Raw genomic sequence first — 21,074 nt, 5'->3', positions numbered from 1 at the left:
TTAAAGCCCCTCCCCGACGCCGACGTCTAACCGACCAGATCCATGGCCGATCGCTTTTGAGTCATTTCGTAGGCTTATCTTCGTCATCCTCCTCTACTGGATGAACTCGTGCCGTCGTGTGATCACCAACTCAATACGTGCCAAATCATACTCACACTCATAGACAAGTGAGATAAAAACAAAGAAGCCGTTTTTGTGATTGCAAAGAGGAAGAACAGCGGTTGATTGTCCTTGCAACTTGAGCAAATCTTGTTGTGGTTTTCATTCGGGAAATACAAAGCCAAGAACGCACGCACAGATTTACATACGCAGTTCATCTTCCTCTTCCTAAGTTAGCATTTGGATTATATTAATTATAAGCCGGGAAAACTAAAATCAGAAGCTGGAAACAGAGCTGAAATCAAGAACTTGATCAATAAAGCTTGAAGATTTTTGCTGACCATCCTCTTGTCCGGGAGGCTTCCTCATGGCATGTTAAGGAAGAGCGACGGGTCGGTGTCGGCGAACACGCCGGTAGGCCAGTATGGCCCGAGGTCGCAGCCCGACGGCCACTCGAACGGGCTCGAGTCCAGAAGCTCCTTCCCGCCGCCGGCGTCGGCGAGGCCGAGCCCGAGCGCCACCGACGGGTCAGTGAAGCCACCACCACCTTCCGCCGGCTGGGTCGGTGCCACGGCGAGGTGTTCCGGGGCTTCCTTGGCTGAGGCTTGCGGTCCCGTCGGTGCGGCTACGTCGGCAGCGGTAGTAGTAGTAGTGGTGGTGTCGGTGGTGGTGTGCGGCGTCGGCGTGGGCTCCGGCGGGGGCGGGGAGACGCGTCGGCGCTTGGAGTTCTTGGAGCGCTTGGGGCTCTTGGCTGGCGGCGACGCCGGCGAGGAGGAGGAGGAGGAGCTCTTGCGGGAGCCGCCGCCGACGGGGACGTTGCGGAGGGAGCCTCCCTTGGTCCAGTAGCGCCGGCACGACTTGCAGAAGTGCCGCGGCTGCGACGTGTTGTAGTTGTTGTAGTAGCAGAACTTGGTGTCCCGCGACTCGCACCGCGGGCACGGGTCGCCGCCGCCGCCGCCGGCCGCCACCTCCGCCTTAGCCGGCGGCGGCACCACCGCCACCGCCACCACCGCCGGGTACCCCTTCGGCCGACGGAGGTCGACGCCGGCGAACTGCGGCACCGCCCTGCGCCCCGCCTCCTGCATCTGCCGCAGCACGCACTCACACCGTGCGAGAAGCGCGAGTTTGCCCGTCCGTCGTAGCCGCGCGCGGGGGCACGCCCGGTCTTAAGGCGGGCGCACGGGCGCGAGTCGGTGGGAGGGAGCAGGTCAGGCCGTCAGGGTCAGGCTCATGCTCAGGTCAGGTGCAGCGCGTCGCGCGCATTTTTTACGGCGTTTCGCCGCTCGCCGCATGGGCGCGACGCGTGATCGGGGCGTCGGCCTCAGCGGGGGATGTACCAGACGACTGTCTGTACGTGGCGGGAACAGTGGATCGGGTAGAGGTAGGCGCACGCCGCACGGACGCACGCCTCGTCACCTTCGCTTGACCGCGCCACAGTTGCGACCCGGGAGTAGCTTCTACTAGAGCTCGTCGTACGCGCGGGCGCCGAGGGTTTGTGTCCTTTCGAGAGGGGCGGTGCCGTACGCGTCCGTCCCGTCTCGTACCGCCGCACCAGCCCTGCACAACCCAACCGCCTCGTGGACCCATGCGACAGCGTGACCCACCCCACTCGCTCGGCTGCGGCCTGCGTCGTGTCGCCGTGTGTCGGAGAAGAGGAGAGGGGCACCGGCACCGGCACGGATCGATGGTTCCTCCCATGGCTGGTGCGTCGTGTGTGCGCGCGCCGGTGATGGGGGGTGGCGGTGGCGCGGCTGCAGGGTGGGGCCGGAGTTAGGCGGGGGGGAGGTGGTGGTGGAGCCACGTGAAGGGCCGTGGGAGCCATAGAGGGGGTGGAGATGGGCGGGCCTTGCGGCGGCGTGTGTGCCGTGCGTGGGTGGCGCATGGGAGTTAGGACCGGGGTTTGGTTTGGCTCGGTCGGCTCGGCGCCACCACCGTCCACCGCCACGGCACGAATCACCGTCGGCTTTCCTTCTCGGCATACGCTCTCGCTCCCCGCCGCCGTCGGTCGCCGAGGTGGGTGGCGCGTCTCCCGCAGCGAAGGTGCAGAAACTCCGCGAGGGCCGGCTGTTCCGGCCACCGTAACGACCACTTCCGTAGTAGTTAGTTTGTTGGAAAAAAAACACGAGTGAAGTGTACTAGCGAAACTTGTATGCATGTGTTACCTAGCTCCCTTAACTCTTAAAATGCATTTTTGGCTCCTCGAACTTGTCCGGAGATGTCATATAGGTCCAAACGAGCTCTAACCCGCTCTATCCGCTGACGTGGCATGCCACGGTGGCGCCTACGTGTTGATGGTGCCACGTGGATCCCACGTGTCAGTTTCTCTCTCCTCCTTATTCTTTTCTCTCTTTTCTCGTAGGCGCCACCGTGGCATACCGCGTCAGCGAATGGAGCGGGTCGAAGCCCGTTTAGATCTATATGACACCCCCGGACAAGTTTGGAGACCCAAAATGCATTTTAAGAGTTCAGAGACCTAAATGACACATGCATATAAGTTTAGGGACCGCTGATGCACTTCACTCAAAAAAATATAAACAATATCTCTTTTCATCTTTGTTTACGCCTACGCTTGCAAGCTAAAAATTTAACTTTTAATTTTAAATTATAGTTAATTTTAGACTCTTTATCATAATTTATTTTGTATTATTTGATTTTATCATTAAAAACACATATATAAAAATTTTATTTATACAAATTATTTTTATAATTTTTTCGCTAAAACGATCCGAAACGAAAGGAGGCGGCTACCAGCCAAGGCCAGGCGAAATCGACGTGCCGTACTATTACTGTTTGCACCATAACTCGTTGTCGTACGGAATACAGCGGATAAATCCCCCTTCTCCGGGTTTTACTATCTGTCGTAGGGCGGAGTTCCGGCCGGTCGGAGCATTTCGGATAGCCAATGCCTCTATCAGTGTCTATCTTTGTGTATGTCATATGAAAACAAGTATAGAAACAATTTTCTATATATACTGTGTCTACGTAAATGTGGTTATATTGTTTTATTCTCTAGCTTCTCGGTTGGTCATATTTATTGACTAGAGACATTTTCTTAATATAATTATTGAGTTGCATTCACCAATCAGTTAAACTCAAAAGCTTAAACTAATGAGAAAATACGAGAAGTTCACTTTATATTCTAAAATTTTTCCTCACACGATGCCCCTTGTCTTAAACGTGAAATAGAATCGGGTTGTATTTTTTTTCTCAATTCAAAAGTTTAAGCCGATGAAAACATATGATCAATTCGCTTTATATTCTAACATTTTCCCTCACGTGAGGCTCCCTTGCAGCCTCAAGCCTGAAACAAAAGTGGGTTGTAATTTTTACTTAATTGCTCATCGACTAGTAGTTGAGCTCAAAACTTTTGATTCTAATGCCAATATTGAGTTGTACACACCAAAACAGTTCAAACAAAAGCTTAAGTTGATATGTAAAGACGAGCAACTCAATTTTTATTCCAAAGTTGATGCTTTATGTGTAAACTATATGCTTCATGCAAGACGTTTTCTCGCTCACTTTCTTCTTTAATTATTTGTTGCATCATCTAAAATCCTAGGTGACAGGGATCACCATTTGCACTTTCGCTGAAAGTAATGAAAGTACCCCTACATGCCTTCAAAATTACTAACATGAGTCGATCATTTATTCATCTAACACGTCGACCTATCAAATCTTATCAACTTGGGCAACCAATAGGTTCATAACTACTACAAATTGTATTTATATAAAAACCATAATGTTAAAAATTTACACGTAAATCCAACAACTAAAAAACAAATCATGTGAATGAGAAATAAGTGGGAAACAACAATGACTGTGTGTTGCACCTAAATGTTGCAATCGATGGGTCTTCAAGCGGTGCAAGTGTCAATCAACACTGAGCACATTTTCGCCATTTTTGGTGATGAGTTTGTTCAAGAGTGACACAATGTACCTATGCTAGATATATGACTTTATTCATGAGTACGGTTAGCAATGGGAATAGGAGAAAACGAGTTATCTTCGTAGTTCGTACCCTGATGAACTCAATACACGGGTGCATCAAGCAAGGTGCTCATGCACAGTGACGTATTAGGATTTTTATTTGGATGGTCTAACTTACATAATTTTTTAATTATCATAAATATAACATATAATATATAATAAATATAAAATTAATCAAAAGTGATTTTATGTATGTTAATAAATAATAATTTTATTTTATATTTACTATATACATACATATATATATATATTATATATATATATATATATATACACACACACGCGTTAAGATTTTTTGGGTGCCTTCTGTGTCCGCCACTGCTCATGCTTGTTTCTTCCTTCTTTCAACAAATACCGACGGATTAGACGCATTAAAATCTATACAGTATTATACGTTATTTAAAGTTAGGGAAAATACATTTATATATATTTTTAGTAAATATCTTAAATCATCAGATCTGTTATTCTATTTCTTAATTCTTAAAAACTCGCTTAATACAAAGACATGGGGCATATTTATAATCTGCGGCTTCAGTTATAATTGTTTTTATACTGGCTTCATCCGATGGTTTTCGCTGTCTCCAATGTTATTCGTCACCTCCTGGAATGTTTACGGTCTCTAGGGATGGCAATTGGACCCACGGGTCCGGGGCCCAACGGGTTTTGTACCCAATGAATGCGGGTATGGGTGAAGATTTATACCTATGGGTTCGTGTGGATGGGTACCCGTGAAGTTATAGGTTAGGTACTGGTTTTAGATTTAACCCGCGGGTACATATTGGGGTCCAAAAATCTAGCGACGCCTTGAAATATTCGACATGAAGCGTGCTTATTATTCAGTTTTATAAGCCGGGAGCATGAGAATTTGTTGATGCATGATTAGTCGTTTGTGTCGATATGATTGGATGATTGAATGTTAGAATTCGTCGAGTTTAGTTTTACTTGCTTACTATTGTACCTTTTTTATTTTCTTATTGCTATATTAATTAATCGACTATGTTTATTGCTTATTCCCTGCATTTAAATATCAAAAAAACCTTAATATACTCATGGAGATGTCTCAATTAAGATATTTTTTGTTTGACATGGTTTCACCCGTGGGTACTCATTGGGTTTCGGGTACCCGGTAGGTATGGATACAGGTTTAGTTTTACACCCATGAAGATTGATGGATATGGGCTTACCTTACGGTCATGGATTTTGTGATGGGTGAGTTTTTACAAAAACCCATCCAAAATCCAACCCACTGTCATCCCTGACGGTCTCCAGTGATCTTTATCAGATCCGGTGGTCTTTGCCATCTCTGATGGCTTTCACCATATTCAAAGTTTTCGTTAATTCTCTGGGCCAGTAGAACCATGACATGTCTTTGCACACCTTTTTAAATAGAGTATTGCCATAAGAACTTTGGACGATTCAACTATCTGTAAAAAAAATTCCTACTGAACCTTTTGATTTATATGAAAGGAAATATAATTTCCTATAGGATTGTATTCATATAGCTCAATTTCCAATCTTTTCGAAAGTTTTCTTTGCTCATTTGTTCATGCGATGGCAACAAATGTTTGTGCTTTTCCTTTTATGTGTTTTTTATTCCCACCAGAGTAAAAGAACACACGTATCTTCTATTCCTATATTTTTTACCCCACATTTCAAAGTTTTGATATGTTATACGCATGAACATTCTACATACCATGACAGTACCTCGCTGGTCTAGTTTTAAATTCTACATATATTTATTTTTATGTTATCCTACGAAATTAAATCATAGACCCTTCTACCGAGATCAAACGGCTCGACTCGCTTGCCACATGTAATAGTAAAAAGTTAATTTTTCTATGGTAATAATAACCCTAAACCCATCAAAAGATTTCAAAACCCTCTTGTTTCGTCAAACCCATTTGCTAACACGGGTCGCACTAGCAAGAGAAAACAAACATTCTGCCACGTTTAAATAGTGGTTTCGCTAAAATGTCATGCTGAAAACATGTTTCTATAAAATGCCATACTGAGTGAGTGCTTTTAGCCACTTTGTCATTTTTTTCTAGTTTTTTAAGTTTTTCAAATGTTTTGGCTTATCAGCTAGGTGATGTAACGAAAATGCCCTTGGTTCTAATTGAATGAAACGTATCCCTAGCTGCCGTGCCGCCCCGTGCTCAGTCGCTGTTCTGAGAGAGAGAAGACGCCGTCTCAGATGACGACCAGCACGTTTCATTTAACTGGAACTAGGGGTATTTTCGTCAGGTTGCCTGACCGATAAACAAAAAAACTCAAAAAACTCAAAAAACAGAAAAAATTGACAAAGTGAGTGGAAGCACGAAACACGTTTTCTTCTAACGAAACAACTGTTTAATCGTGGCACAGTGTCCATTTTCTCGCAACGGCGCAGCCGTCGACACGGGAGGATGCTGCGCCGGCGCCACCACCTCGCCGCCGTCCTCCGCCTCCTCTCCACTTCCTGCCGCCACACCCACATCGCGCAGCCGCGGCAGCACCCGAATCGCCCCCCCTCCCCCCCGCCGCCGGTGGCGAAGAAGGTCCCCTTCACGGTGTCTGCGCACGGGAGGTCGTGGAGCGACCTCTACCACTGGATGCGCGACACCTCCGACCCCGGCCTCGCGGCGCTCCTCCGCGCGGAGAACGCATACGCGGACGCCTTCGTCGACTCGGCCGGCGGGGGCGGCCTCCGCGCGCGCCTCGCGGCCGAGATGCGCGCGCGGCTGCCCCCTTCCGCCGCCTCCCCGCCTCAGCCCTGGGGCCCTTGGTTCGTGTTGCGCTCTTCTGTTTGTGTGCTTTGGTCACATGCTGTGTGAATTGAAACTGTATCTAAGCTATCGCTGTGGCCCCCCTTGTTAGTTTCGTGGATTCATCTGTGATGGAAACACAATGCATAAGTCTAGATGAATATCAGTTACTTCAGCGGCATACATTTCTAGCTGCTTCTGTGCTTTTTGGGATTTATGCAAGTATTTGCACAGTCAATCTAGTCGTGGTTTGCCTTTTCTTCATATGGTTGTGGTTTGGCTTGACAACACAGAGACTTAAGACTTATTAGTGTTATTTTGAAGGACACCGAGGAGCGATCTGTTTTCTGATTGCAATTTTTGCCTTATTGTTCCTTAATGAGATAACTGTTTTGGTATGACAGTATGTTTGGTCTTCTGATCCCTGTAACGTATCGTATACCGTAACGTAACATACAAACATTGTTTCATTGGCCTTTGCATGATTGAAATGATTCTTTTTTGTTGTTATTTTGATTATATCAGATAGGATCCCGAGTTGCAAATCAAAATTTCACGTGCCATGCTAAAGCATGTTTATTATGAGTTTGATTAGGCCTAGTCATCTTGGACATACCACATTCTGTTTATGTCTATGGTTGGAAACATCAGTTATATGTATATGATTAAGGAAACAAGTAAAATTAAAAAGGAAACCAAAGAGATTTATATTATGTTTTGTTGCTGAAATATTTAGGTCAGGCTAAATGATACTCCGTCCGTTCCATATTATAAGTCAGTTTGGACTTATCTTAAGTCAAAACCTATTTAACTTTGACCAAGTTTATAGAAAAATATAGCATTATTTTCAACACAGAATAAATGTATGATAAAAACATATTCAATAGTGAATGCAATAAAACTAATTTGCTGTTGTAGATATTAGTATATTTTTCTATAGACTTGGTTAAACATAAAAGAGGTTTGACATAGGATAAGACCAAAGTAATAATATTAAACAAGGAGAGTATCATGAAATAAACTATACTGTTCTTGTTCGAATTGCACGTTGTATATTGTAAATCCAGATTTAGAATACAACTTGCTTTGTGGATCCAGGTTATATTACCAACATGTTCCGGAGGGTAAGGAATACCCAGTATTATCCAGAAGATTGAGGTCTTGTGGTGGTCTAGCAAGAGCAGCCCTTGATTTAATTTCCGGTTTGAAAAAGGAGCAGGTGTTGCTCGATTGGAACGAGATTGCAGAAAAATATGGTGTGTGCTATATTTATGCAGCATTTTCTGGAGTCCACATGCTTCTGATTATTGATCATCGTAGTAAGGATTTTTTTTTTAATTTTCTTAGATATGAAAAGTTCATCATTTGGTTTGTAACTTATGCAGGTTATGTGCACATCGGGAGTTGTCGAATGTCTCCTGATCATAAGTACCTTGCATATACTTTTGATACATCTGGGGATGAATTCTTTTCCTTAGAAGTGAACGATATTCAATCAACAAATACCATTTTTAGCTCACCCCACAAGGGAATTGTTAGCTTGGCTTGGTCTTGCAACAGTGATAACTTATTTTACACAGTCTGTGATGAGACTCTACGTCCTAATCAGTAATTTCCCTTCCTTCAAAAGATCAAAATCTGATAAGGTCATAAAACTCAATACTCATGGGATCTATTTGACTTTTTTTTTTTGATATGTTTGCATGTTATAGGGTTTTCTGTAAAAATGTGCAATCAGAAGAGGCAGGTTTTTTGGTTTTCATGGAGAAAGATATAAACTGTTGTGTGGACATCACAAGCACAAAAGATTTCAAGTATGTTACTGTCAATTCGAACACTAGGACATCATCTGAGGAAGGTTTTTTTTTTCATCTATTTTCAACTGAAATGCATTTTGCCACTTTAATGCCATTTTTTCTCTTTTACTTTTCTTTCTTCCCATGTGCTTATGTCACTGCAGGTGTATGTGATGGAGTCTGGCTATGCAAGAGGTGGCTTATGGCCTGTACAGAAACGCGCTGACAAAGTGCAGTACTTTCTGGAGCATCATAATGGGTTTTTCTACATCCTTACTAATGCACCCTTAGAAGGTGCTGAAGCAGCAGCTGGTGGCTACTACCTGGCCAGGTGCAGGGCTGAAAGGTCAATGATGGATAAATGGCAGGTCTATCTCTCTGTCTCTGTGCCTAGTTGTGTATTTATGTGTATGTGTGTGTGTTTGTTGGGAAATAGGGGAGGGAGGATTCACCTGCTGATGATACTTCAAATCCAATGAAGGAATTCAAAATTGACTTCAAATTTAAGGAATTGTCCCTATCGACTATCACACATTGAAATCTGTTGCATTGATTGGAGTACTTACTAACTAGGGCAGGAAGTAGAACAAGAGTCAATGCTTGGTAGCTTGATACATCAACATTGACTTCTTCCCATCAAACGCTACACTAATCTAGCCATCTGTATTATGGGTTTTTTATTTCCTGTTTCATAAAGATTGATTCTGATATCATAATAAATCAGATTCCTCACTATTTTAAATTTGGTGTTTCTATGGCTATTTCTAGGTTTTTGCACTCCCTGGCTCGGATTATGCCTTTCAGGATATGGACATCTTTCACGAACATTTAGTCCTATTTCTTCGAAAAAAGGGACTTCCTCTTTTTTGCTCCATCAATATGCCAACTGATGTTGACTTTCTGGTATATTCTTTGGCTCTTTTCATGTTAAATTTCGTGATACGATTTAATAGACAACCTTTTTAAATGTTTAGCTCACTGAAATACCTGCTAGTTGAATGCAATGAATCATCTAGGATCCTGTGGCTTCATCTATCACACTTCCAGGCTTCTACCTTACAAGTTGTACTTTGATTTTCAGTGTTAGATTTGTTTTATTATTCTCTTTGATTATTTTATTATGATCAAATATTTGAACACCCTTAAATTGTTAGCAGTATTTTGCATTAATAATGTCACTGATGAGATTTATAGGAGCGAAAGGAACTTGATGATCTTGATCCATGGTTTTTCCCAGTACCATCAGATTTATGCAGCATTGTTCCTGGACCCAACAATGATTTCATGTCATCTACTTATCGCCTTGTCGTGTCATCGCCAGTGGTACATCATTCATGCTCTTACTTTGTTATATTTTCTGCATGAATGGAGAACTTTTATTCTATGCCCATGTTGGTTACATTAACGGATCAACCTCTTTTCTTGAGAACTTACTGTCCAGGATTTCATGCTGCTAATACAGATCCCATGAAATTTTTTTGTGCTCACTCAAACTTGGGCTATCTCTTTATGTTTACATAGTGTCGCACAATGTCACTAACCATACAACCGAAAATATAAAAAACATAGGATTTCACAGTAAATTCTCTTTACTTGCAATTACTTATCTATTATATATATAAAGTAATAGGAAAACAAGCCACCATGTTTACTCTCATAGACTAGAAAATCCTACATTAATTGAAAAACAAAAAAAATCTGATTAGAAATACAATTTCGGAATTAAAAATAAAGAAAAATAATAAAAAGAGTCCAGGTGTAAATACAGTTTAGAAGAATCCATATTTCGGATTAAAAATTTAAAAATAATTAATATTGAGTGAAAACTCCATCTATATATACATTTTGGAAACATCTAAAATTCTGGTTAAAGATAAGTAATATTAAGACAAAGAGTTGATGCATAAACACAATTTAGAAGTATCTAAAATTTGAATAAAAAATAAATATGACTCAGAAAAGTGTTTACGTACAGGTACATAGGCTAGAAATTCTCACATTAATTGGAAAAATAGAATCCAGTTAGAAATACAATTTCGGAATTATAATTAAAGAAATGCAAAAAAGAGTCCATGTGTAAATACTATTTACAAAATCCAAATTTTGGATTACAAATTAAAAAATAATTAATATTGAATGAAGAGCCCCTATGTAAATACAATTTGGAAATATCTAAAATCTTGGTTAAAAATAAGTAATATTAAGAGGAAGGTTCGATGTGTAAATACAATTTAGAACTATCTGAAATTTGAATTTAAAACTAAATATTATGTAGAAAAGAGTATATGTACAAGTACATGGGCAAAAAAAAAATCCCACATTAATTGAAAAACAAAAAATAGAATCCAATTAAAATACAATTTCGGAATTAAAAATAAAGAAAAAGTAAAAAAGGTCCATGTATAAATATAGTTTGGAAACATCTAAAGTTCCGATTCGTATAAATACAATTTGGAAGTATCTAAAATTTGAATTATAAAATAAATATGATGCAAAAAGATGAAATTGTACAAGTACAATTTAGAATAGAAGTTAATAAGGTTCCATGTAGAAATACAATTTAGAAAAATCTAAATTTCGAATTAACAACTAAAAGATAATTATTATCAAGATAAGAAACCCTATACAGATACAATTTATAGCGATGCTAGCCACACAATATGGGGGGACCACCATGCTAGTTGTGTTAATTGAGTTAATTGAGCAAGTGTATATTACAATGCAGGCGATGCATAACCGGATTGCTAGAGATAAGTTTTGTTTCTATAACCTTTAATTTTCTTAATGTAGCTTCCAGACTTAACAGTGGACTATAACATGGGAATGAAAGCATTTGCCATCCTTCACCAAGAGGAAGTAACTGACCTTACCTCAAATCAATGCACAGTTGGGCTGGAATCCAATATCACAGGCATCCAACAAAGCCTTCAGCTTATTGAAGACTCACAGAGTTGGAGTGATCTATCCAAGCTATTTTCTTGTGAAAGGATCCATGTTCTTTCACATGATGGTGTCTCAGTACCTTTAGTGATCCTGTATTCACGGGAAGCGCATCGTCATGGAGAATCACCTGGCATCTTGTATGGATATGGAGCTTATGGAGAAGATCTGGACAAGAGTTGGTGTTCTGATAGGTTAAGTCTACTTGCTCGAGGTTGGGTCATTGCATTTGCAGATGTTAGGTATAGTTTGTATTCAGCTTATGTATCTGCACTTCATCATCTTTCAGTATTTCTTATTTCATCCTTTTGCCCTGTTGCTACATTTTGAGTCGTGCCTTTGCATTTGATAATTAGGAATTGTTTTATCTCGTGCAAGGAATCCCAGCTCCCTTGTTCCTAGTAATAGAGTAGGTTCCTGGTTCCTGATCTGGTGATCCCTCTCTCAAGGGCTCAATAGTAACCTGCCAGAATTGTGAAAGTAGCTAATTTAGATCATTCTAATCCTAGTTTTTTCAATCCAGTGGATTCCCAAGGTACAAATCTTTGAATGGTCTGCATGGACTTTGACCTGATAAGTTCTATGTAGCATGATCCTAGCTGCCGTTTATCCAGCATGTTCCATATTTCATCAGAAAACAACAGAAGAATGTAATTGTTTTAATTCATTTTATTTTGAGATAGCTTTTATTAAAACAAAGTAATGCACTTCTTCATCGGAAACTGCAAATTGTGTTCCATGTTAATTGTAATTCTTTAGCTTAATCGTGTAGGGGTGGTGGGGATTCATCGTGGCATCTGGCAGGCACCAAAGCTAACAAGATGAATTCTATCAAAGACTTTGCTGCGTGTGGTATGCATCTCATCAAGGAAGGATTTGTTCACAAAAATAGACTTTGTGCTGTAGGTTGCAGTGCTGGTGGTTTGTTGGTTGGTGCAGCTATTAATATGCTACCGGATTTATTTTCTGCTGCAGTTCTAAAGGTAAATCTTTGAGTTCATCTTCCGATCTGTATATTCCTACGCAAAAGAAAAAAAGAATTCTTGGGCTTGTAAATAACTCAAGCAACAATGGAATTTTGCTATGCATTTTATTTCCATTGTTGCTATGCATTTTCTGCTAGTGAGTTATGTGCCTGGTTTTTCATATATTATTAATTATTAATAACATGTATTCATAAACAGGTCCCTTTTCTTGATATCTGCAATACAATGATGGATTCTACTTTACCTCTAACTGTCTTGGATTATGAAGAATTTGGTGACCCTAATATCTCTGCCGAATTTGATGCTATCCGTAGTTATTCTCCTTATGACAATTTAACTCCTGGCTTATGCTACCCACCGGTTCTGGTAACTGCCTCATTTAATGATACAAGGTTTTGCTCTACTCCATTTGCTACTCTTGATACTTCTTTCCATACGCTTGGATCATTTGTAATTGCTTGTCCGATATATGACTGTTAGCTCGTCTTTTGTATTGTTCCTCCATTCATTCAGCTCAAATCACTATAAGCTTTCTTGTGGATCCTTGATTTTTCCTTTTTCTTTTGTTACTTTAAGGGTGGGAGTCTGGGAAGCTGCTAAATGGGTTTCAAAAGTGAGAGATATTACATGCCAGTCCTGTTCCTGGTCTATCATTCTCAAAACTAATATGCAAAGTGGTCATTTTGGTGAGGGTGGACGTTTCATGCATTGCGATGAGACAGCTTTTGAGTATGCATTTCTCATGAAAGCCTTGGGGTTGGATGGCAATGACACAGCTGCAAAATAACGGGGTAGTTTTCAGGGCTTTCGACGCTGCAAGAGTTCGTGTGAGTTTGACACGATAGCAGAAACTGGTTACATTGTGGTAAGATCTGGCTTCTGGCCTCATGCAATTTATTAGCTCCTTTCTATATTATAAGATTTTTTGACCCTCTCTAGATTCATACGGATGCTAATGAATCTAGGCACATATATAAAACATTTACATTGATACTCTCTAGGTAGAGCCAAAAAATCTTATACTATGAAACAGAGGGAGTATTAAATAGCTCATGGTCTGTATGATTATTGGTTGAAGAACATGATCTTTTGATATTTCCTGCATTGTAGACTGTTAGTTGTTTCTTTTCTGAGAGGAGCAGATTGTTGTTATCTTGTGCTGTGGTGTTTCCTTAAAACAGGAGATCAACTGCTCCGTCTATCAAAGGTCAGTAGCCTGCAGCGCTGCACTACCTGCAATAAATATTATGCTAAAACTGTTGGTTATATCAAGTGGAGTAGATTTCTTCGAACCAGCTCAATCACCAATTCATGATGAATTATGACCAAGTTGACCGTTTAACATGATAGGTCATGCTTGTTGATGCTGATGGTGCTAAATACAGAGCTATTTGAGCCCATTACAAAAGTAGAGCGTGGACATCACTTTTGACTTCTGCCTGACGTATCTGGTCAGTGTATGTTGCTTTCTTATTTTTTGCTTGTAACCATCTTTTAAGAACTTTGAGGCATGACCAGATTGCATCCATGTGACATTCATATGCACATTTTTTTGGGGGTCTCTTGTGACCGTTTTTGTCCACATCTGCAAGATACACATGGCCAATACAACTACATAATAGCTTAATATGAGTCATATGACTTGTTAAAACTTACTGGTCACATTTTGTGATCTTATCCACCCAGTTTTCTATAGTGATGTACATTATTAAGGCTTGTAGTGCATGGTGCACTTACCAGTAATTACTTGCTGTGTATGGATCTGTGATATAAACAACTACAAGTCCCAAGGTTCAAATCATTCAATTCATTTTGTCCTCTTGTCTGGGTGAGTTATAACACGAGCTTAGTTATCCATCCATACCCACCATTGACCGTTTTGTCAAAGTGCCCCTTCACACTCCACACCAATGTCAAGTGCCCAAACAGCTGCTGAGTTCATGTCTCCATGAGTGCTTGCAGGTGCTCTAGCCTCTAACCAACTCATCCAAATCTAAATTGATATTCTACTTGGTTACTTGCGATTTCGAGAAACAAGTCATTTCAATAATATGAGATTGGTCATTCTTTCTGCAATTTTTCTCATGCAGTACCCGATGGCGTATATTCTTGGGAGACTCCGAGAAACAAGCCATTTTCAATAGTATGAGATTAGTCGTTCTTTCTGCAAATTTTCTCATGGAGTACTCAATGGCGTATATTCATGGGATTCATTGTGGGAGATCATTGGGGGTGATTGTTTGGCTTTTTTATCTACAAATAAAAAATAATTTGTGAATAAAACTTTTATAGCGTATTCTTAGCGATCTAAAAGCCAAAGCTGAAAAATAAATTAAAATCAACTCCAATTTTAAGATTTAAAATTTGAATTCTAGCTTATCAGCAAGCATAAGCGAAAAGATATGAATAATTGTAAGTAAACCAAGCGTGTTTCTCCATGGGTTCCACAATCCACACTTGCACCATTGGTGCGGTGGTTGATGCTCCGCTCATCATGGCCTTGTTGGAAATGTGATGAACGTCCCCTGATTGCCTCCAGTTTTGTAGTGCTGGTCTACTAAGTATTTCACTTGATTAGTTGATTTCGATCTCATGATTTTTCATGCACCCCATGGCTGGGCTGGCCATGATTGACACACTTGATTTTTCTTGAACGGAAGTCGATACACTTGATTTGAGAATTCCAGAGGACACAAACTTTTTTTTAGATTGGATGTGTAAACATCTTTTTTAGTGTACCATTTGGTTGCGTAGCTACTTTGCTTCTCGCGTGCGCCTGCTTCCGGCTCCAGGGCGTAGTTGTCATTGGCACTTGTAGGACACCGTTTTGCTTGGTGATGACGACGCCGTGTTGGTTGCTATGCGAATATTATCACGGATTGGAACGTGTCTCGATGTCTCGATACACTCTTCTGGTGACATCAGCATTACATTGTGTAAGGCAGGTCGGAAATAGTTGTCTGGTGGTTTATTAGAGCATCTTCGACAGCTCATCCAAATTTAGTTATCTATATCTATATTTGGATGATCATCTAAACTAGTTTTATCCTTCATATCTCTTTGCACTCTACTAAATCATCCATATATGATATCCTCTATATCTCTTTGAAGGATGGAGAGAAATCATCCAAATATGAAGGTTCTCTCCTAATATAGATGACATCTAAAAATAAATGATAAGATAGTCGTTCTGTTGGAACTCAATTTCTTCGTCCTCTATTTTTAGAATAGAGGATGGGATAGATGAGCTGTTAGGGATGCTTTTATGAGGTTCTATTTCCTCCATTCCGTATTATATTATAAGTATTTCTGAATTTATCTAAATTCATGCATGTATTAATGTATATGTTTTATATATGTGTCTAGATTTATTACTATATATAAATCTACGTAAAACTAGAAAGTCTTGTAATATGGAACGAAAGAATACAGAACAAATAAATGGATCGACCAAAAATATTTTACGGGGAGAAAATATTAAGAGCAGAAAATATCTTGCTATGTAAAAAAACTTAAAAATCAACTTAGAATTAAGGCCCTATTTAATTTTCAAAAAGTTTTCCCAAAAACATCACATCGAATTTTTGGACAACTAAATAGAGCATTAAATATACATGAATATTAAAACTAATTACACAGTTATGGGAGAAATCATGAGACGAATCTTTTGAGCCTAATTAGCACGCGATTAGCTATAAGTGCTACAGTAAATTACATATGCTAATGATAGATTAATTAGACTCAAAAGATTCGTCTCGTAGTTTCTTAGCGGAATCTGTAATTTATTTGGTAATTATACTACGTTTAATACTTCAAATGTGTGTCCGTATATCCGATGTACTGTTTGTGAAAAAAAAATTGCAAACCGAACAAAACCTAAGTTTTAACGATTAAAATTTAGCTATGGCTGCTAAGCAAAGAAGCATACGATAAGCGCACGCGTTGAAAGTGTGGAATGCCGGTTTGAACGGTAGACTAAACTAACTCCTATATGACCACAATCTTGACATATTTAGTCAAGTTGCAAACCAAAATGACTAGTCGTTATCAACAGCACTCAAATTTAGCATCCACATATTAGCAAGAATTTGTTTCGGGGCCGGACTTTTCCATCTAAAAGCCAGTTTCTCCTTCTAGAAAACAGAAAAGAAAAAACCTTCTTGTGGAAGCTTGTTTTGGAGAGGAACATTTGGCTCGTCGTCCTTTTGTTAATATTTATGCTTACATATTAAAATTTTAATTTTAGAAATTAAATTTAAAGTTGATTATGAGATTTTTTATCTTAGTTTATTTTCTAAGCTTTAATTTTAGATCACTGAAAACATAACTTTATTTATGAATTATTTTTCAATCTTTAATAAGCCGTTTTTGCTAATGTTTAATTTCAGCGAGAATCGAGACCTCCATTTCTCCCGTCAGTTTGCAGTTAAGGACAATAGTTTCGGCGCCAAATCCCTCTTCCCATTTGAGAACCCAGCAGTATTAAGGCGTTAAGCACGTTACTGACACGTGGGGCCAGGTGTCTAACCGTGGCCCCGCATGTCAGTGTAAGCGAGCATCAAAAGGTCCACAGCGCCGTGAGGAAGTCAAAACTCGGACCTCCATGCACCCGCTCCCATTAACCAACACGATTGTACCCACTGACATTCTGGGCCCACTTGCCAGGCTCCGTATACTGGTCTATGGTCTCTGTCCACGCGGGACACGTCCGCCTCGTCTCTTTTCTGTACGAACAGCGCCGCGTGTCTCCGTGTGCGTACAAATAAGCCAACCTGGCCGCGGCGGCCTCCTCCTCGCCTCGCCGCCGGTGGCTTGCTTGGCCCTCGCCGTCGCCGCCGCTGCCGGCGCTGTCCCCCTCTCCATCGCTCTCCGCCGCGCCCACGCAGGCTTTGGCGGGGAGCCGAGGAGCAACAGGAAGGCGATAAGCGCGACGAGAGAGAGAGAGAGGGGGGGAGAGAGGTGTTTGATCACGCAAGATCGCGACGTGCTGCGAGAACCATCGTCCGCGTGTGTGTGTGCCGCGTGCTGCTTGGACGGCGGCGATCCTTGGGGGTGGGGGGGAGTGCGTCGCGGCGGCGGCTGCTCGGATGAGATGCGGAAGGGCGGGAAGGCGCGGGAGGCGGCGCGGGTGAAGCTGTGGGCGGCGCGGGCGAGCACCACCGTGGTGCTCTGGCTGTGCTGCGCGCTGCTGCTCGCGACGTCGCGGGAGCTCGGGAGGTGGTCCGGCTGCCTCACCCAGCCGCTCATCGTCGTGGAGCGCCGGTTCGAGGCGGTTGCTGCGGCGGCCGGCGAGAGGGCGGCATCGGCATCGGCAGCGGTGGGGGCGGGGGCGGGCGGCGAGAGAGCAGCATCAGCATCGGCGGCGGTGGCGGTGGCGGCGCTCCCGCCGAAGAGTAAGTTGGCCGTTTCTTTGTTCTTGGCATCGCTTTTGTTTCCTTCTTTGGGCTTCCCTTCTTACTTTGGTTAGGAATATTTCAGCATTTATTGCAAATGCCTTCCCCTTTCCCCTTCCTTTTCGGGGCGATTATAAATGATTTCATTTCCAATTTAGGAGATTTAATTTCCCAATTTCCTCTATAGGTTGCTGATATTGTTTGGGGGCCAATTCAGTTCATGACCATGTTCTTGTTTAGTTTCGGTCGATCAGTTCATGTCAGACTAATTCGGTTGAATGATCGGGATAATCATGTCATGTCTTGCATGTGTTCTGCTAACCGTAACTCTGTTTGGGCTTCTACCGTTGTAAGATATCCGTGGAAATATGGACATAATTTTGATTTAGTTGGTTTAATGTCCAGGAATCTACAAGAACAATGGCTATCTGATGGTCTCCTGCAACGGCGGGCTTAACCAGATGCGAGCAGCTGTATGTCTGTTTGTGAATGCATTATACATCAATTGCAAGTCAATATCTGAATGCGTTGGGGAAAGTACTGAAATTTTGATTTGTTTGTGCGTCAGATATGCGATATGGTGACGATTGCAAGATACCTGAACGTCACCCTTATCGTGCCAGAATTGGACAAGACCTCATTTTGGAATGACCCTAGGTGAGCCTTCTTTTTGCAGTTGGCACTTACCAGAATTCAGTTGAGAATGGTCCTGATTCAACCTCTTTTGGTTCTTTTTGTTACAGTGAGTTCAAGGATATATTTGATGTGGATTACTTCATAGCATCATTGAGAGACGAGGTCCGGATACTGAAAGAGCTTCCTCCAAGGCTGAAAAGAAGAGTTGAACTGGGATATGTTCGCTCCATGCCACCTGTCAGTTGGTCTGATATATCTTATTACCACAATCAGGTTTGGTTACATCTCTCACTTTCGTTGATTTATTCATCATGAACTGAAAATCGTGTGCAAAATCAGGGGAGGATCGTAAGTGTTTATTTGTGGAAAACAGATTCTACCACTGATAAGGAAGTACAAGATCCTTCATCTGAACAAAACTGATGCTCGCCTTGCAAATAATGGCCTGCCTATGGAGATTCAGAAATTGAGATGCCGTGTCAATTTTGCTGCATTGAGATTTACCCCTGAAATAGAAGAGCTGGGTAGGCGTGTGGTCCAAATTCTTCGTCGTAGTGGGCCCTTTGTGGTTCTTCACTTGCGATATGAAATGGACATGCTCGCCTTCTCTGGCTGCACACATGGCTGCAGCAATGAGGAGGCTGATGAGCTCACAAGAATGAGGTATTTAAATTTTGTCTAAAATTTTCTTGAGAAATTCTTGCAATATGTATTAACAACTGCATTGTGTTTGAAAATCGGAAGATATGCTTACCCATGGTGGAAAGAGAAGGTGATTGACTCGAATGCAAAGAGGAAAGATGGGCTCTGTCCATTAACACCAGAGGAGACTGCAATGGTATTGAAGGCACTGGACATTGATAGCAGTTATCAAATATACATTGCAGCTGGTGAAATTTATGGGGGACAAAGAAGAATGGCGGCCCTTACCTCAGCTTATCCCAATGTGGTCAGTTCAGCATCTCTAATGCTCCTGATACTGCATTCTTTTCATGTCTCCTATATTTAAAATTTATTCATTATTGTTGATGATCAGGTAAGAAAAGAGACATTATTGCCTTCAGATCTCAGGTTCTTCCAGAACCATTCCTCCCAGATGGCAGCATTAGATTATATTGTTTCCTTGGAGAGTGATATTTTCATCCCCACTTATGATGGTAACATGGCAAAAGTTGTTGAAGGCCATCGCAGGTAATTTTGACAAGTTACAGACTTCCGGTACTCCAGATATTTTGTCAGTACACAGTACTCTGTTACTACCGATAAATTCACTCATACAATGCATGAGAAATATCTACACAATCCCTTTCTGAAATATAGTATACTGCTGTAACACAAAAACAGAAGTTAGGCCCTTGTTATCAAACTATGAAACATATAGCACCTCCACTAAATGGCGGCCATATCGATGATGCATGATCTCACCCCTTTCTTCCAATAGTTCTTAAACCCTCGTCTAATGTCACACTTAAAGACTCCACTCAACATTATGGAAATACCCTGTATGTATAGTCATTGCATTCTTAATAACTGTGTTATGTTGTAAGCTGAAACCGTTCCAACATTATGTCTAAAACTCTGAATAACCCATTTCTTTCTTATTCCTATGAGCACAGATACTTAGGATTCAAGAAGACTGTACTGCTAGATAGGAAGCTTATAGTTGAGCTCGTTGATCAGTACAAAAACGGCACAATGAGCTGGAACCATTTCTCCTCAGCTGTGAAGGTGTCACATAGCAGCCGCATGGGCGCGCCATCCAGGAGGCAGATGATTCCTGACAAACCTAAGGAAGAGGACTACTTCTACGCGAATCCTCATGAGTGTTTGCACCAACCTGAAGCGCTGTCAGTTTTGTGACACCCTCCTCCGACTATACACATTCTTTCAGATTATATTGCAGATTGAATTGGCAATAAATGGAGGCCCCCAGTTGTACTGATGAATAAAAAGCACACGAGATGAGAGAAAGGCCTCCTTTTCTTAGGCGACTGTCAGACATACACATCGACATATTTTTTTACCGGTTTTTTCCCGAAGATAAGCATGTAATTTTTTTCTTGTTGTAAAGATAAACATAGGTGTTCACAGGTGTAGAGTTGTTTGTCCTGTTTGTAACTGAGCTCTCGGGCGATGCGTGTACAGTACATATACATACAGATGCAGACTTGCCGAAAATTCTTCCACTGTACGTCTCTGTACTCCATCCTGGTAGTTGGTGGTTCATGCATTGGCTTTTTTTTTTTCTGATTTCTGAGGTGCGATACATTTCTTCCATTGTTCGTACAGAAACTCTTTGCTTTCCCTATCACCTCATTTTTCGTGTCTGTTTATGTTTATAGGTTAAATTTTAAATTTTTAATCTTAAAAATTTATAGTTGATTTTAGGATTTTTTTCACCAAAGTTTATTTTCTAGCATAAGCTTTTAGATCATTAAAATATATATATATATATATTATTTGTAAATTATTTTTTAATTGTAAATATAACGT

The 21,074-nt window shown here is 41.3% G+C and overlaps 3 protein-coding genes across 4 annotated transcripts; 2 read left to right on the top strand and 1 right to left on the bottom strand.

The window, feature by feature from the left end:
• Window positions 1-196: 196 nt before the first annotated feature.
• LOC102719145 (dof zinc finger protein MNB1A-like) lies at window positions 197-1,385 on the bottom strand. The gene has a single exon (XM_006661282.3). It carries the CDS (start codon window positions 1,182-1,184, stop codon window positions 465-467), a length of 720 nt encoding a protein of 239 aa, XP_006661345.2. The 5' UTR covers window positions 1,185-1,385; the 3' UTR covers window positions 197-464.
• Window positions 1,386-6,419: 5,034 nt separating this feature from the next.
• On the top strand, window positions 6,420-14,848 carry LOC102718867 (protease 2). Of its 2 annotated transcripts, XM_040527632.1 has the most exons (14): window positions 6,420-6,850; window positions 7,929-8,086; window positions 8,216-8,438; window positions 8,543-8,684; window positions 8,791-8,994; window positions 9,395-9,529; window positions 9,821-9,949; window positions 11,417-11,808; window positions 12,339-12,549; window positions 12,751-12,944; window positions 13,129-13,417; window positions 13,663-13,759; window positions 13,903-14,003; window positions 14,643-14,848. In XM_040527632.1, the coding sequence occupies exons 1-11, from the start codon at window positions 6,492-6,494 to the stop codon at window positions 13,337-13,339; spliced, it is 2,358 nt and encodes a 785-aa protein (XP_040383566.1). In that variant the 5' UTR covers window positions 6,420-6,491; the 3' UTR covers window positions 13,340-13,417; window positions 13,663-13,759; window positions 13,903-14,003; window positions 14,643-14,848. The 2 variants fall into 2 exon arrangements, with proteins under 2 accessions (XP_040383566.1, XP_040383565.1); XM_040527631.1 differs by lacking the exon at window positions 14,643-14,848 and having other exon boundaries at window positions 13,903-14,353.
• A 2,515-nt stretch (window positions 14,849-17,363) lies between these two features.
• LOC102718584 (rhamnogalacturonan I rhamnosyltransferase 1-like) lies at window positions 17,364-20,830 on the top strand. The gene is made up of 8 exons (XM_006661280.3): window positions 17,364-17,945; window positions 18,351-18,418; window positions 18,514-18,602; window positions 18,689-18,854; window positions 18,955-19,244; window positions 19,326-19,530; window positions 19,618-19,772; window positions 20,198-20,830. The coding sequence occupies exons 1-8, from the start codon at window positions 17,645-17,647 to the stop codon at window positions 20,439-20,441; spliced, it is 1,518 nt and encodes a 505-aa protein (XP_006661343.3). The 5' UTR covers window positions 17,364-17,644; the 3' UTR covers window positions 20,442-20,830.
• Window positions 20,831-21,074: the final 244 nt, after the last annotated feature.

The sequence above is a fragment of the Oryza brachyantha genome, chromosome 9 (assembly GCF_000231095.2).
Source record: "Oryza brachyantha chromosome 9, ObraRS2, whole genome shotgun sequence".
Classification (NCBI taxonomy): domain Eukaryota; kingdom Viridiplantae; phylum Streptophyta; class Magnoliopsida; order Poales; family Poaceae; genus Oryza; species Oryza brachyantha.
Note: the sequence above shows the minus strand (reverse complement) of the source record. Positions and strands in the feature narration are given on the sequence as shown.

Coding starts and splice junctions, on each gene's coding strand:
- LOC102719145 (XM_006661282.3), bottom strand. CDS start 1,184: ATGCAGGAGGCGGGGCGCAGGGCGGTGCCGCAGTTCGCCGGCGTCGAC.
- LOC102718867 (XM_040527632.1), top strand. CDS start 6,492: ATGCTGCGCCGGCGCCACCACCTCGCCGCCGTCCTCCGCCTCCTCTCC. Junction 8,995..9,394: donor CAATGATGGATAAATGGCAG/GTCTATCTCTCT, acceptor GGCTATTTCTAG/GTTTTTGCACTCCCTGGCTC. Junction 9,530..9,820: donor CAACTGATGTTGACTTTCTG/GTATATTCTTTG, acceptor TGAGATTTATAG/GAGCGAAAGGAACTTGATGA.
- LOC102718584 (XM_006661280.3), top strand. CDS start 17,645: ATGCGGAAGGGCGGGAAGGCGCGGGAGGCGGCGCGGGTGAAGCTGTGG. Junction 18,419..18,513: donor TTAACCAGATGCGAGCAGCT/GTATGTCTGTTT, acceptor TTTGTGCGTCAG/ATATGCGATATGGTGACGAT. Junction 19,531..19,617: donor CCTCAGCTTATCCCAATGTG/GTCAGTTCAGCA, acceptor GTTGATGATCAG/GTAAGAAAAGAGACATTATT.